The sequence below is a fragment of the Phyllobates terribilis genome, unplaced genomic scaffold (genome assembly GCF_046119375.1).
Source record: "Phyllobates terribilis strain yellow unplaced genomic scaffold, ASM4611937v1 Scaffold_9__5_contigs__length_417890890, whole genome shotgun sequence".
Classification (NCBI taxonomy): Eukaryota; Metazoa; Chordata; class Amphibia; order Anura; family Dendrobatidae; genus Phyllobates; species Phyllobates terribilis.
In genome coordinates, this window is record NW_027362769.1 from 221,452,482 (window position 1) to 221,469,266 (window position 16,785).

The 16,785-nt window shown below is 42.6% G+C and overlaps 1 protein-coding gene across 2 annotated transcripts in view; it reads left to right on the plus strand.

Moving 5' to 3' along the window:
- The window catches only part of SNX29 (sorting nexin 29), a 564,851-nt gene that overhangs the window by 386,831 nt on the left and 161,235 nt on the right, over positions 1–16,785 (plus strand). For both annotated transcript variants that reach the window (XM_073647695.1, XM_073647696.1), the window contains exon 19: positions 14,453–14,593. In XM_073647695.1, coding sequence (XP_073503796.1) covers positions 14,453–14,593 — 141 coding nt within the window. The remainder of the gene's footprint in view (positions 1–14,452; positions 14,594–16,785) is intronic.

A 16,785-nucleotide genomic window follows, 5' to 3' on the forward strand; every position in this document is an offset into this window, starting at 1 on the left:
AAAGCTTATTTCTCTCCTTCGCAAAAGAGGACATGACAATAAAGCTACTAGTAGTGGTTGTTCCTTGCTAGTTACGCACACAGTACTGCTCTGCAGGGTCTTCGAGCGCATCGATTTAGTATATTAGTACATTTTGGCTGGTGACTGGCATGTTCTATGCATTTTAAAATCCTCTTCATTGTGTGTTTGGAATCGACACCGGACCCTGTATTAATGACAGAGGAGCTGCACATGTTTATGCAAAGCCTCCTTTAGAGCAGTGAATTGTGTCTCATCAGTTGATATGGAGAACGCTTAGAAAGTCAAATTGGGTGCTCGCTGAAATAAGTTATCTCCCATCCTGCCGCAGGGACTGACGGTGCATTGCATGGAAAGCCCAGGGCTGTAAAGAGATTAGAGACATCTCTGTGTGACTGACAGCTTTAGTAGGTATCCAAAAATAATACCATGGTGTGATGACTGCCATTAATAAGGTAGTTAATTTATACAATGCAGTTATAAGTCTTTTCCTTCAGAGCTGAAAATTCTTATCTGGCAGGAAAGCAGCGCTTTAATAAAGTTTTAGTATACTACCATCATCAGAATTCATGGTAATTTCCAATGATTATTAAAGCTTTTGTCACTTCTCACATGGCAGTCAAGAAGAAAAGACCTGAACTTTGAAGAATGCTACCTTTTGTAACTTTTTTCCCAATTATAATAATATATAGAAAAAACACAAATACAGAAACATAATAAGCAAAAACCCTGCAGTAAATAAATAAACAGCAATTGTGCATGAAAATAATATAAGGTACTTAGTTGACATAATTTTGATTAAAAAAAAAATGCAAAAGCCATTTCACCACTTCACGATGACCTTGCTGAATAGGGTCACCGTGACGTGGTGGTATTGCTTTTGCATTTTTTTTTATCAGGACCTGAGCCTGCTCTATACCAGGCAGATGTCAGCTATGTCTCACATCTAGCAACTCCCTTTCACAGCAGTGACCGTAGCTACCTGTTTAGCTGTTTGAGTGCCATTGTCAAAGACGAACATTGCATCGGTTCTCATAGTTTTGCTGTCAATTTGATTTCAAAGAGGCATGCTGAAGTCCCCCCTAGGATCTTAGTCCTGTGCTGTACAGCCTCAGGTTTGGCAAACTAGGAGAATACCAGTTACACTATATACTGTGATGTTGCAGTATATAGTATGAAGGGTAAAGGATCACAGGTTCTAAGAACACAAAAAAAAAAAAAGTCAAACTGTTAAAAAAAAAAAAAAAAAAAAAATCTAAAAAGAATGTAAAAGTTTAAATCCCCCCTTTTCCCAGTTCAAACACAATGAAAAAAAAACAAATTTGATGATATTGTTGTGTCTGTGATAGTTTGATCAAGATACAAAATTTAAATTATGCATAAAAAGTAAAAAAAAAAATTGAAACGCCAGAATTGCAGTTTTTAAATTGCTGCACTTCCCCCGAAAAATGGCAGAGGAAGTAAAGCAGCCCCAAATTGTCACCGAGCCACCACCATGCTTCACTGCAGGCAGAGTGTTCTTTTCAATGTATGCTTTATTCTTTCCTCCAGATAAACCGCTAATGCTTAGTCCGGAAAAGTTCCAGTTTTGTTTCATTGCTACACAGAACAGAATCCCAAAACTTTTGTGGCTTATATACATACAGTTGTGCTCAAAACTGTACATACTCCGGCAAAATTTTTCCATTTTTGGCCTTGTTTCAGAGAATATGAATGCTAACAAAAAAACTTTTTCTCCACTCATGGTTATTGGTTGGGTGAAGCCATTTATTGTCAAACTACTGTGTTTTCTCTTTTTAAATCTTAATGACAACCAAAACCATCCAAATGACCCTGATCAAAAGTTCACATACCCCAGATCTTAATACCGTGTATTGCCCCCTTTGTTATCATTCATATTCTCTGAAACAAGGCCAAGAAAGGAAAAATTCTACCGGGGTATGTAAACTTTTGAGTACAACTGTATATGGTTTTGAGCATTGACTCAACTTTTCTTTGCTTTTAAGTCAGTAAAGGAGTACATCTTTAATTCCTGGTACAGAGACCTTCAGCATTTCGTAAACGCCTTACTGTGCACACTGAAACCTCAATGCCTGCTGCCACCAAATCTTGCTATAGGTCTTTTACAGTCACTTGAGGATTTTAAACAAAATGCCTTATCAGGAATTCGTTGCAACAGGTGTGTTTGAAACAACACTCGATTTTTAAATGTCTTGCTATGTGCTCACTTGGTGAGGTGGATTCTCTAAGCCAGTGTTCCCCAACTCCAGTGATTAAGAGTCACCAACAGATCATGTTGTAATCACCTGGGTAATACTAAGGAAATCCTTAAAACATGATCTGTTGGTGGCTCTTGACTGGAGTTGGGGGACACTGTTCTAAGCTGTAAGTCAGGGTGAGTAGCACTGATCTTATACGAGCTCATCTTGACAGACAGCATGGGAATCGGCAAGGACTAGGAGGTTATGCAGGATGAGGATGGTTGACAAACAAGCAGAGCAGCAGGGATTACATATGAAGCAGAGCCAGGTGTAGGTCATTGGTTAAACAGAAGTAACTTAGAAGTAAATGCAGTCTGGTATTTTCAAACAGGGCAATGGTTAATAGCAGCGATGTAACAGATAAGTAAATGCAAACTCAAAATTTGCTTAAGGCGATACATTACACTTGATTACAGACTCAAGTTGTGAACAGGACTTAGAACATTTGCAAGAAGTCGATAACCAGCATACTAAGAGGTTGGTGTGCACAACACCCAGAAAGCTGAACTGCAGTAGGAAATAATGCTGGTTGTAGCATGGAAGTCAGCAGTAGTAGAGAAGACCATGGACACCTGGCTGAAACTCAGCCAGAGAAGGTAGAGGAAATGGACAATGCTACTTAATGCCTAATCACTTGACTTCTACCAGATCTTCTGCAAAGAGAATCGGCCTTAGAATAAGGGCGCCAGACCCGGGAACATGTAACGTGTGCTCGCTTAGGGTAAATGCTCCGGCCACCCATGGTGGGCCTATGGCAGAATGATTGTGCGGCAATTGGCCAAAGCGGTGGGTGAAGTTTCGTCTGCATGCGGATGGTCACATCTTTTAACTGTAACCATATGAGGGAGACTGCAGTAGTCAGTAAAAGTGGTGTTTTGTGTTGTATTTGGAGAATCCCCTTGTTATCTTACTTGCGTTGAGCTATATAAATTGTTATTTTCATTGGTTTATTATTATTCTGAAGAGGCAATTTGCTTACAAACAGCAGAAATCTTAGATATTTTACTAAAAAACTAATTTGCATTGGGGTTGAGGGGGTAAATAATTTTTATTGTAACTGTATACTTGAAATATCCCTTATCTAAAGGATTAGACTGTGTCAGTTATAGATGACAGTGTGTATTTTCATATCGAGCATGTTTTCACATTTTTTTGGTCGAGGATCTTTTTTTCAGATGCCAAAATAATTGTGAATAGAGTCCATTTGTCACTTTTGGCCTTTTGTCCATGAAATTGTCTTTGTACATAGTGGTTACACCTGCATAGTCACAGAGTGGGTGGAAGTAATGTGGCCAATTAGTTGTACTCGGGAAGTGAAGCTCTTTGGAATAAACAAAAAAATCCCGCTAACCTTTCTCCAGAGTGGAGCTGAAGTCAGTGACTTTGGTTTTTAGGTATTAAACAATGATTAATTAACAGGTGTAGAAATGTGACATGCCCGACGTAACGTGGAGTGACTCATTCTAAATCCCTCATCAAATCGTGTTACAAAATTGCGCTTGTTTGGAGTAAATCCATTCTAGTCTTATGATCCTTTCACCTGGATGTCATCTTCCCAAAAGATTTACAAATTCGGCAATTTTTTTTTGCTTATTGACGGCTAAGAAGGATAAATTGCTCGTAGCCGATGTAGACTGCAAGCTTTGGGAAAAATTGTGCAGCTACTTGACCACACAAAAGTCGCACACAGTCTACTTTCAACTGGTGGGTGGCTAACAAATACCCAATGAATGGAATACTTCATTGCATGAGTATTTAAAGCTTTAATTTGAATACCGCTGGGCTGATTTACTGCAAATTTGCATGTTTTTTTGATGATGTTATTAGCTGTATTCCTTTTAAAGGTGAAACATTTCATCTGTATAGCCAATAACTAAAGTGAAAAACCATTGAAATTACGATAAAACCGCATGTAGTATTTAAATGCAGTTCTCAATAGCAAGATGTGAATGTCGCTCCACTGTCTATGCTGACATGCAGTGGTTTTGGCGCGGTTTTGAAACTTATTGCAGCTAAAAGCAGATTAATGGTTAACGGCCATGTGATTCTGCAGCTTAATACCAGTTTATTGTGCGGTCAGTAGCGATGAAACTAGTTTTAGCTCAATCAATTTGATTGGTGCCATTTCGGCTGCATTGAGGGTCCAAACCCTAAAAATTGGTGTCCTGTTACAACCAAGGAACCTCAATGTCATTGCTGCCTAAAAGAAGCTTTTTGTAGGGGAACGTAGAACATTTTAGGATTCTTGACGAGTCCCAAGCTTTATTTCAGCCAAGAGTTGTTGATTGCTTTGCCAAGTATTTAAGAGCACAATACAGTTAGTAAGTGGAGGGAAAGATGCAATAAAAATGTACAGAAAAATTCAATATTCTGTAAAATCTGCACATTTTTCAGCTGTAGTAGAGTCAGCCTTTTATGGACTACCAGTCAGCTGTTGGAGTGGCTTTTCTATTTCTCCTCTATAGTGGAGACCACTGCATCTACACTGCACCCGAGGATGAGTCACTTGTGTTTCCCAGCACTTAAGATTCCGAATATAAAATGTCAACAACATAGCAGCAGTGTTCTCATACCAGCAATGGCATTTTCTAAAAGACACAGAATCTGAAATATCTCCTTTTCTCAGTCACATAAAGGGCAGACTCGTCCTTACGAAAACCAACAGAGCAAAAGGTGTTACAAGGTTTTCCCAACATGGCTTTGCATGGGCGACTCTTCGAGCACTCAAACTCTGCTGTGTCAAGATCTGCCCTTCCATTATCCAAAATGAGCAATCAGTTTTCTTTTTTTTTCTCCAATACATTGATGTCATATACTTATTATAGGCGACTGACCCACAACCACCTGACGGAAAAAAACTTTGTGTTTTGTAGCACTTGTGCCTGATTTTGTAGCTCACTGCAGCTCAGTCCTATTCAAGGCACTGGAGTTACCAAATGTATAGTGCTGTCTCTTGTACACAATAAAGTGGGACCGGACGTGTCGCGGTTTGGTGAGGAGTAGCTCCTTAAGTTGGCTGATCGGTGCGGGGTCCTGAGATAGACGGTCTCCAATGAGATATTGATGGCCTATCCTAAGAATAGGGCATCAAAGGACATCAATGTCTAGGAAAACTCCTTTCTGATCAGCATGGTGGCTCAGTGGTTAGCACTGTTTTTTTTTTGAAGCTCAGCGGTCCTGGGTTCGTATCCCACCGACGACAATATCTGCAAGGAGTTTATATGTTCTCCCCGTGTTTGCGTGGGTTTCCTCCGGGTTCTCCAGTTTCCTTCCACACTCCAAAGACATGCTGATAGGAAGTTGGTAATTTAGATTGTGGAGACAGTGATGATAGTGAGTGAAAAGTGCCATGGAATGTGATGAAGCTATATAAGTAAGAATAAAACAAATGTATCTAGAACATGACAGGTGCACAAAGTCATCATTAACTCTACTAGTTATTACTCCATTAGTAAAGGCGGGTTCCTGGTTCACGATCCTCACATTTTTACCAGGTTGGAGAACAGGTACATCTCATTCTTGATTACCTGTCCTGTCCTGCATTACGCTCACAGTCCATTGATTTGAATGGGAATTGAATTTCTGTTATTGAATTAATTGAATATTGGACATTTAAGATGCATTTAGATTTGATGACAATCTGGCGAACTCATCCCAATTATCGACATATATAAAGATGCCGACGATCGCCTGATGAATGCGCAAAACACTCGTTCATTAGATGATTGGATGGTTTACATCAGCATAGTCATTATTATCGACACTACATCTCCCTAGGCCTCAAGTCAATTCTTGCAGGTTATAGATAAACTGTATTCATTAAAGGGGCCTCATATCTGCAGTCACTTAAGGTGAATGCAGACTCATGAACCCTCACAGCGCGCATACTGTGCGCTGTCAGGATTCTCCGGTGCAAGTGCCAGGAGCGGGCGGTCACGTTACCGTAAGTATGTGATTTGCTTACTTCCGGCCACATTCCAACTAGATGTGTCTGGCATCACTCAGTTCACTAGTATTAAGCTAGGCTATGCACGTCTAGTCGGCATGTGACTGCATGTATGCAAAACGCATATTTGTGTTCACACACCCACCTACTTGCTCCCAGCGTCAACACCAGCGAATCCTCACAGCATACCCTCTTCATTCAAATGTCTGCAGTCCTATAGAGTGACTGTAGACTTGAGCTCCAAGCCTGGACAACCCTCTTAATGGAACATGCCGCATATGCAACACTTGCACAGATCCCCATGTTCTACCGCACGTCTGTATCATCTGTAATAAATAAATAGCTCTGTTTTATCATAAGAAGAGATGTATACGAGGCACAGTGATACTGTAGCCTTTTAATTTATTCTTTTTAACCGTTCCTAATATGTTCTCCATACTGACACTTGTGACAACTGACAAAACAAAATACTTAAACTTTTTCTCCAGCGCGCAGGTTTTGCATAATCAGGTTTTTATAAACCAGGCTTCTGCTGCTGAATACTACTTTTTTATTCAGTCACAAATCTCTGCATGAAGGGGCTGTATATATTCATTCTACAGAATATCTCCTTTTCTTCTTTGAAAGCTCCCTTTTATGACGGTTGTTTTTGGAAAATATTGATTTCAGCATTTCTTTGTCATTGTGAAGAATGAGCGCTGAAGCTAAAAGCCTCCAGCCACATCGCTGTTATTAGAAGGAAAATAATAGAGTTTAAAGGGCACATTATGTACCCCGTATTAGCGGAAACATGACATGGACTCTTATCTTGATGCGGACCCCTGTAGCTAGTAAACATTGGTTGGCAGGCAGTGTCTAATATCAATTAGCAGATAACGTGTATTGACTGTATTGATCAGTTTCCATCGACTTTACTGACTAAGTGCTCTAGTTATCACAAGGGTCGATATGGTATTTCAATAATGAGTTCTCCTGAAATTGTATTTGGATTGGCTGCGAGTTTTCTCATTTAACCTGGTCAGACATTTTTTACTGACTTTGACATAAGCTAGACATATTTCATAGGGTGGATGGAGATAGAAAAACACTCCTTGGTGGATCGATATATAATTGTTATAAAAGTACTCAGGAAAGCATTGGGACCTAGGTAGTTAGCTGCATTGTGATCCCGAATAGAAGGTCAGTAATGACTCATGTCCAAGGTATGACCATGGATGTAGGAAAAAGATTAGTTCAGGGTCCCCTCACTAGTAACATTGTGTGGGTAACTTAACATCTAGAAAAGAAGACCCTGAAAATGCAACATTTTTCCTAGACAACCACTATTTGGGAAGTTCATGGGTAGGCAAACAGAAGGAGTAGTCAACATGGAGACCTCCAAGGTTCTCCTGCGCTATTAGGTATAGGTATAACTTAGAGTTTGGAGAGGTGTATTCCCACTGGGAAAAAGTTTGCTTTAATCCTTACATAATTGATAGCAAGTCCTCTCACATCAGTAATATTGGACAACAATCTAAAAGACACCAAACAAATTAGAGTAAACTAAGACAAATACTTAATGTGTATGGAGGCCTCTTGACTCTCCCCAGGAAAGAAAGATCAGCCTTGTTGAAGGGGTTCTCTACTGCTAGAGAAGTCCATCTTTACCTGCTTAGGGCCTTGTTAGAAATCTTATACTTACCTCCTAGACCAGTGGTCCCCAACCTTTTTTGCACCAGGGACCGGCTTGAAGCAAGATCATTTTTCCATGGCCCAGCAAGGAGGGGGTGGAGTGGGCGGGGCTTTGGTCATATGGGGGCGGGGTAATGGAGGGATTTGGAGTTTAGTGCATACTTATCATATAGTGTAGACCAGGTCCCCGCCAGGAGCTATGCCAGGAGCCCCACATAATGTGCTGTGCCAGGAGCCGCATCACTGAGGCCCCATCACGCCCTGCAGCAGGACAGGGCAGCTGTCCTGACAGCTGCTGTTCAGCTGCATTTACTTCATCCCAGGGGCGGACACAGACTGTAGTGGGCCCCTGTGCAAGAAATTTTTGGGGGCCCCCCCGCCCTTCATAAGGCAACAAAGTTATGTAAACATAACCCCCCCATGTGCATCTCTCACCCCACCATGTGCAGCTCACCCCCGTGCATCTCTCATCCCCCTCCGTGCATCTCTCATCCACCCCCCGTGCATCTCTCATCCCCTCCGTGCATCTCTCATCCCCTCCGTGCATCTCTCATCCCCCCGTGCATCTCTCACCCCCCCGTGCATCTCTCACCCCCCCGTGCATCTCTCATCCACCCCCCGTGCATCTCTCATCCCCCCCGTGCATCTCTCACCCCCCCGTGCATCTCTCATCCACCCCCCGTGCATCTCTCATCCCCCCCGTGCATCTCTCATCCACCCCCCGTGCATCTCTCATCCACCCCCCGTGCATCTCTCATCCACCCCCCGTGCATCTCTCATCCCCCCCGTGCATCTCTCACCCCCCCGTGCATCTCTCATCTCTCCCCTCCCTCCCATGTGCATCTCTCATCTCTCCCCTCCCCCCATGTGCATCTCTCATCTCTCCCCTCCCCCCATGTGCATCTCTCATCTCTCCCCTCCCCCCATGTGGATCTCTCATCTCTCCCCTCCCCCATGTGCATCTCTCATCTCTCCCCTCCCCCCCATGTGGATCTCTCATCTCTCCCCTCCCCCCCATGTGGATCTCTCATCTCTCCCCTCCCCCATGTGCATCTCTCATCTCTCCCCTCCCCCCATGTGCATCTCCCATTCCCCCCACTCCTAGTTAATTGTATTTAAAAAAAAATAAAACTTGTTATACTTACCCCCATGCGATCCCTGCAGAATCCTGGCGCTCGTCCAAATCGCTGACACCAGGTTCTCCTGACTTCCGGCCATGTGACGGCGCCGCCACATGACCGGAAGTCAGGGGAATCATGAAGGTGCTGCCGCAGCAGCGCAGCGCTAAGATGTCCCGGACCCGGCGCTTAGCATGCGGCCGGGGGCCCCATGAGGAGAGAGACGCACAAGAGGGGGGCTCCGAGGGGGCTCCTACCGGCCGGGCCCCATACTGGAGTCAGGGCAGTCATGCCCTGATGGCGGCCCTGCTGGAGGCTGGAGGGGCCCCCTCTCCCCGCGGACCGGCTGAAAAACCCCAACGGCCCGGTCCTGGTCCGCGGACCGGCGGTTGGGGACCTCTGTCCTAGACTAGCGCTGATCTTCCATACCAAGTCCCTAATCTGGTTTCCACTCATCACCATCTGGCAAGTGACAGCAGGTGACCATTGCGGCCAATTAGCAGCCGTTGATTGGCTGCAGCCTTCATATTTCTACCAAGCAGTTTCTCCCTGAAGCGGCGCCAGTCCAGGAGGGGAGTACAGTTTTTTTTTTTGTTTTTTTTTTACATTTTTTTGAACCTATTCAGATTAAATTGTTTGATACTGGACAGCCCCTGTAAAATGCAACGACTAATCCTTTTGTTTCGCTGGGAGATTCGCTACGCCAGAGGTGTCTGGTAGTGTCTTGCTTCACTCTCCCTATTGAAAACACATGCACGCTTGGATGAGAAAGCTGTTGGGCAGAACAAGCATGGGGCTGACCTCTAGCTAAGGTGTAGGGCTGCTTTATGCCTATGAGAGCTGTCCCACTTTCCCTTAGATGAAAAATAACCCTTAGGTGGACACTATATCTATACCACTGGTGACCATTTTTCATTTTTTCTTAACATGTTGTATTTTAATATTCTTGGTCCCTTAAGTAACAATGGAACATTCAGTTGCCATGTTTAATAGTTAACCGGCAGGACTGGATAGCTCATTGACAGCCTAATTTAGATTATTTATCTTACTGAGCCTTCCATTTTTAACGATGGCCTATTTACCATAAAAAACAGTCATTTTTGCCTCTCTATCAAATTCTATGTATAATTTTCACACTTTGGCTAATTAAAACAAAAGAGCTGGGAAAATAACCTCCCATGTGGAATGTCTCTCAAGGTCTCAACTGCTGTGAATCTTCATTATCCTTCAAATTACCCTTCTAGTGGAGCTATCGGCCATTAGCCGCTCTTTTGTATAACGTTGGCTTCATTAAAGTGCTAATACATTTTGGATAGCTGGTGGGTGAAAGCTTATGCTTCTTTCAGCTATTCTTTTCAGCCTCCCACACTCCTGGCTGGTACATGTGTTCTCAGTAGGGGAATCTGAATAAGCCTCCGTGAGGCGCCTCTCTACACATTATATGCTCTTCAGGTTCAATTCACAGTCATTTAAGCCTGCATTCACACTTGCGTTTTGACATTTTATTTGTCTATTCCATTTAAAGCACATATGTCAAACCCTGGCCCACTGGCCAAATCTGTCCTACAGGATGAGTATATTCAGCCCACGACACTGGGTGGGTCCACTGAGTATACTTGGCCTGCGATGCCGAGCAGGTCCTCACAACGCACTTTAAACCCTATCGGCATCCTAGATGATGATACAGTTGAAAGCTCCCTCTCTCATCATTCCCCCTCTGTGTCTGATGTCTCAGTGGAGAGGACGCGATGACATTATTACGATGCTCCTGCTGTACCGTGATCTGCAGACGATCTGAAGAGACCAGAGCAGTAGGGGAACGGACAAAGGTGAGTATTTTTTTTTTTTAATGTGTGAGGCCTATTATACTGTACAGATAACTGTGAGGCCATTATACAGTATGAAAGGCAATGCAGGACCTTGTTATACTGTATGGAGGACTGTGGGGCCCCTTATACTGTATGGAGCACTATATGGGGCCCATCATACTGTAGGGAGTGCTATGTGGGGCCCAATATACTGTATGGAGCACTCTGTGGGGCCCATTATACTGTATGGAGGACTGTGGGGCTCATTTTACTGTACGGAGCACTATGTGGAGCTGATTATACTGTATGAAGCACTTTTTGTGGCCATTCTACTGTATGGAGCACTATGTGGGGCCCATTATACTGTATGCAAGGCAATGCAGGGCCTTGTTATACTGTATGGAGCACTTTTGTGGCCATTCTACTTTGTGGAGCACTATGTGAGGGCATTATTTTATATGGAAGGCAATGCAGAGCCTTGTTATACTGTATGGAGCACTATGTGGGGCCATTATTCTGTATGGAGGACTATGTGGGCCCATTATACTGTATGGGGGACTATGTGGGGCCATTATACTGTATGGAGCACTATGTGAGGCTATTATACTGTATGAAGCACTATGTGAGGCCATTATACTTTATGGAGGGCTATGTGAGGCCCATTATACTGTATGGAGCACTATGTGGGGCCATTATACTGTATGGAGCACTTTTTCTGGCCATTATTCTGTATGGAGCACTCTGTGGGACTCATTATACTGTATGGAGCACGATGTTGGGGCATTGTACTGTATGAAAGGCAATTCAGGTTCCCATTATACTGTATGGAGCACTATGTGGGGCCCATTATACTGTATGGAGGACTATGTGGGGCCCATTATACTGTACGGAGGACTATGTGGGGCCCATTATACTGTATGGAGGACTATGTGGGGCCCATTGTACTGTATGGAGGACTATGTGGGGCCCATTATACTGTATGGAGCACTATGTGGGGCCATTATTCTGTATGGAGGACTATGTGGGGCTATTATTCTGTATGAAGCACCATGCGGGGCCCGTTATACTGTATGGAGGACTATGTGGAGCCCATTATACTATACCTAGGACTATGTGGGGCCCATTATACTGTATGGAGCACTCTGTGGGGCCCATTATACTGTATGGAGCACTATGTGGGGCCATTATACTGTATGGAGCACTCTGTGAGGCCCATTATACTGTATGGAGCACAATGTTGGGGCATTGTACTGTATGGAAGGCAATTGAGGTTCCCATTATACTGTATGGAGCATTGTTGAGCCTATTATTCTGTATGGAGGGCTATGTGGGGCCCATTATTCTGTATGGAGGACTATGTGGGGCCCATTATACTGTATGGAGGGCTATGTGGGGTCCATTATACTGTAGGGAGCACTATGTGGGGCCCATTATTCTGTATGGAGGACTATGTGGCGCCCATTATACTGTATGGAGGACTATGTGGGGCCCATTATACTGTATGGAGGACTATGTGGGGCCCATTGTACTGTATGGAGCACTATGTGGGGCCCATTATTCTATATGGAGGACTTTGTGGGGCCCATTATACTGTATGGAGAACTATGTGGGGCGCATTATACTGTATGGAGGACTATGTGGGGCCCATTATACTGTATGGAGGACTATGTGGGGCCATTATACTGTATGGAGGACTATGTGGGGCCCATTATACTGTGTGGAGGACTATGTGGGGCCATTATACAGTATGGAGGACTATGTGGGGCCTTTATATTGTATGGAGGACTATGTGGGCCATTGTATTGTATGGAGCACTATGTATGTCCCATTATACTGTATGGCGCACTTTTTGTGGCCAATATACATATGGAGAGCTGTGTGGGGTTTACAGTTGAAGAATCATACTGTGATCGGGTCACCATTCTTTGTCGGGGGGGAATTGAGGAGGCAGAGTACAGTAGGGTCATCATACCGTGCATGTGGAGGATACTGTGGAGGAATTCACTGTGGGGGTATCATACTGTGTGTGAGGGCACTTTTGTTTTCATTATACTGTATTATTCAAGGTTTTTATCCTTTGCGATATAATTTAGGCCATTCGGCCATATGCTTTTTACTGCTCTTACATAACATGTTATATTAATTACTCCAATATTTTGTTCTAAGATCTATTAATTAAAATGTACTTTGTTCGTGGGACAACCCCTTTCAGTTTGTTTCCATATGAAAAAATTCATTGTTATATTTGATGATAAAGAAAAACTTCCCCAATTGTAGAAATTTTTTTAAGAAATTTCAAAGTTTGCCGGCAACTTTTTCCAAGCATTTAATTTTGGCCCTCTGTGTATTTTAGTTTGACATCCCTGAAGGAAAGGAACAGACCTATGGAATCAATATAAAAAAATGTATCAAAAGTAACCTATTGATTATTATGAGGGTCTTCTGGGTTTGGTTATGTGTCTGTTTTAGAACAAGAAAAAAAGTTTTGCTTGATTGTGGGTTTTTTTTTCATTCTAAAAAAAAATAATAATGAAAAAGATCAACTCCAGACTTCCATTTCCATCAGTTGCACAACAGATGAACTTCTGACATTAATTCTGTTTGGGCTCAGTAGTTATTAAAGGGGTTTCCTGGAACTTTAATATTGATAACTTGTCCTTATGATAAGTGACCTGATGAAGCTTGATGCGAAACGCGAGTCAGTTGCGTTTTCTTTGGTTGGTGAGGTCTTTTTAACGCCAGTGTGCATTTTTACTATTATGTGACACCAATGCTTATTTATTTTTTCTTTGAATGTTTATAACTTTCTGATTGCTATTAACCATTTTGGGCTCATATATTGATTTGAGTATCCATCCTCAATGCTGAGACTGTACATATGATATCCAGTATTTTTTTTCTATTTGATCTACCCTATATCCTAATTGGGTGGATGGTGTCATTTCCCACCGATCTATAGTATTTTTAATGTCTAACTTTGAATGTTTATTAAATTGTCTTTTAGATACTGTCTAATAAAAATATATACTTAATATGTTGAGCCCTGCACATTTTTGTATAGGTTTTCTTAGTATATAAAGAGTTATTAAAGGAGTTTTCTGAGACTTTAATATTGATAACCTGTCCTTATTATCGGTGACTTCCTGGCACCTCCAGTGATCAGCTGTTTTGAGGGGCAGCAATGAATCGAAAGTGACACAGCGCCTTATATTCTGTAGTGGCCAAGAATGGAACTGCATGTTGCCCCATACAGATGAGCTCTGTACAACAGCCCCTTCAGTTCTCCACTAGTCTGATATTGATGACCTAACCTAAGAATAGGTCATCAAAATTAAAGTTAAAAAAAAAACCTTAATTAGCTTATTTGGAGAGGTAAAAGTATGATATCTAAATAGAATACACCTGTCATCCGTTTTTGCAAAACAGTGCTATTATTTTTTGACTTGTGCTGTCTTAAAAATCAACGTATTTATGTATTTTCTTACCAGTGTAGATTACAGGAATTTTTATTATAAGATTTTGAATTTACCTTTGTGTTATCTAGCCCTTTTAATTTCCTTAGCATATTTTCTCTGTTTTCTTGTGACCTAATACCTATAGAATACGTAACCTTGTATTTGTTTTTTCAAGGTTTATGTCAGGATTAAGGATGATGAATGGAACATATATAGGAGATATGCGGAGTTCCGGAGCTTACATCACAAATTACAAAGCAAATATCCACATGTGAGAACCTTCCATTTTCCACCAAAGAAAGCTATTGGCAACAAGGTATGTGTTTACTATTCCTTCAGTAATTAATATAATTTAGTTTTCTACCATAGTGAATACATTAGAGAACTATTTGAGGCACAATAAAAAATGATTTGGCTCTACCTGTAATGAGTCCCCAACACCACCATGTTCCTTTTTATTTTTGTTTTAAGCTCCCCATCAGCCCCGGGCAGCCATCCTTGTTTTTTTTTTATTGTTTCCCTCATGGGATTCCTGCCAGCTTTCCCTCTGTGCGTCTAGACTACATTTCCCAAGACGCAGAGCTGTATCTGTCCCCTAACTTGCACACTCACATCCTCAGTGCCTGCTCACTCCACCACAAAGCACCATCTTGAGACTCCTTTACAGTCTCCAGATGGATAAATCAATTTTATACAGTTTCCCCTTCCTAAAATTCCTCCCAGTTCCCCTAGTATGTATTATGTATTAAGACTGTCCTGCAGTCATTAATGTTACAGACACTAATGTTCCACGTACTGATACTGACTCCACACAGGTTTTGTGTACTGTGGAGGAACAATATGTGATGTAATATATTCATATACTATAATGTAATCTAGCACTCTGGAGTGCTTAGTACCATCACCTCTAGCCAAAGTCACAAGTTGATAAGATTACTTGTTCTGTGAGGATCCTGTATACAGCCTCTCCAGCTTCTTTTCTCTCCACGTCCACATCACCTGTCACTCTAAAGTTGCCGAGGATCACTGGCCATACTTACCTGCCAACCTGGAAACACATGAAAGATAGACACAAACTGCGGACCATGCCATGGCACTTTCTGCTTCACGCTACGCCACTTCAGTAACCCTGCCCAGGTCTTTATATGTGCCCACACAGAAATACTGCTCCTAGTAAAACCCATTAGTGTTTCCACACAGCACAGTAGTGCTTTCATGGTCTCATCACTGCCCGTCTCAAACAGTATAATACCCCCTTTAGCTCCATACACGCACACAGAGTATGATGCCCCCATATACAGTATGATACCTCCACAGTACATTCCCACAAACACTGTATAATGCCGGCACAGAATATTCCCCACACAAAGTATGATGCTCCTTGGCAGTACATTCACACATAGCCCACACATAGCATAGCACTCCAACAGTACATTCCACAACACACAGTATGATGTCCAAGCAGATTCCCTACACATAATGATGCCCACCGCATTCCCCAACACGCACATTATGATGCACCCATAGCCACACACAGTAAGATTCCCCCATCGACAGAATGATGCCCGCCACATCCCCCCTCACATGCAGCGTGTTGCCCCGTAGTCTCACCCACACACAGTATGATGCCTCCACAGCCCCATACACACAGTACATTTCTTCTCACATAGTGTGATGCCTCCACAATACGTTTCCTCCCAAAGAGTACTTTTCCCCAAGCACAGTATGACATGCACACAGCACCCCCATACACACAGTATGATGCGCCCACAGTCCCCCACACACAGTATGATAATCCAAACTACATTTCCCCACACATTGTAGTGTCCCCAGAGTCATCCTACACAGTATGATGCCCCCACACCCACCACACACAGTATGAAGTCCCCACATAGTATGATCCCCTCAGAGTACAGTATGATGCCCCCACAGTGCACCACACAAAATATGATGACTCTCAGCTACTCACACACAGTATGATGCCCCCACAGCCCCCCTACACAGTATGATGCCCCCACAGCCCCCCTACACAGTATGATGCTCACCACTGCCCACCCCCACACACACACAGTATGATGCCCCCACATAAGCATCATACTTACTTGTCACGTTCCTTTTCGCTGCTCCTGTGTTACTTGTCTTTCTACCAGTCTAGGTAGTTCCTGCAGACCTCCCAAGGTTCCTTTCCTTTCTATACACCCTTTTGGAACTCCCCCCTTCAAGTAAAAAGGTATCTTTTTCTTTTGAAGGCTATTTTTCTGTGAAATATTACATAAATGGCTGTTATAGAAACTGGGCTAGGCAAAATCAGTGGATGACTGTACCGGCTCTCATGTGTCTACTCTTTAATTGCTTCTTTGGAAAACATTAAAATTCACAGCTGAATATGTAAAATGAAGTAAAATATACATAGTTACGCACATGGAGAATATTTTTCAGTAATTGCTGAATAGACAGTAGTGGTATATAGCAAATGTATTAGTTTGCCATCATGATAAAATCATATTA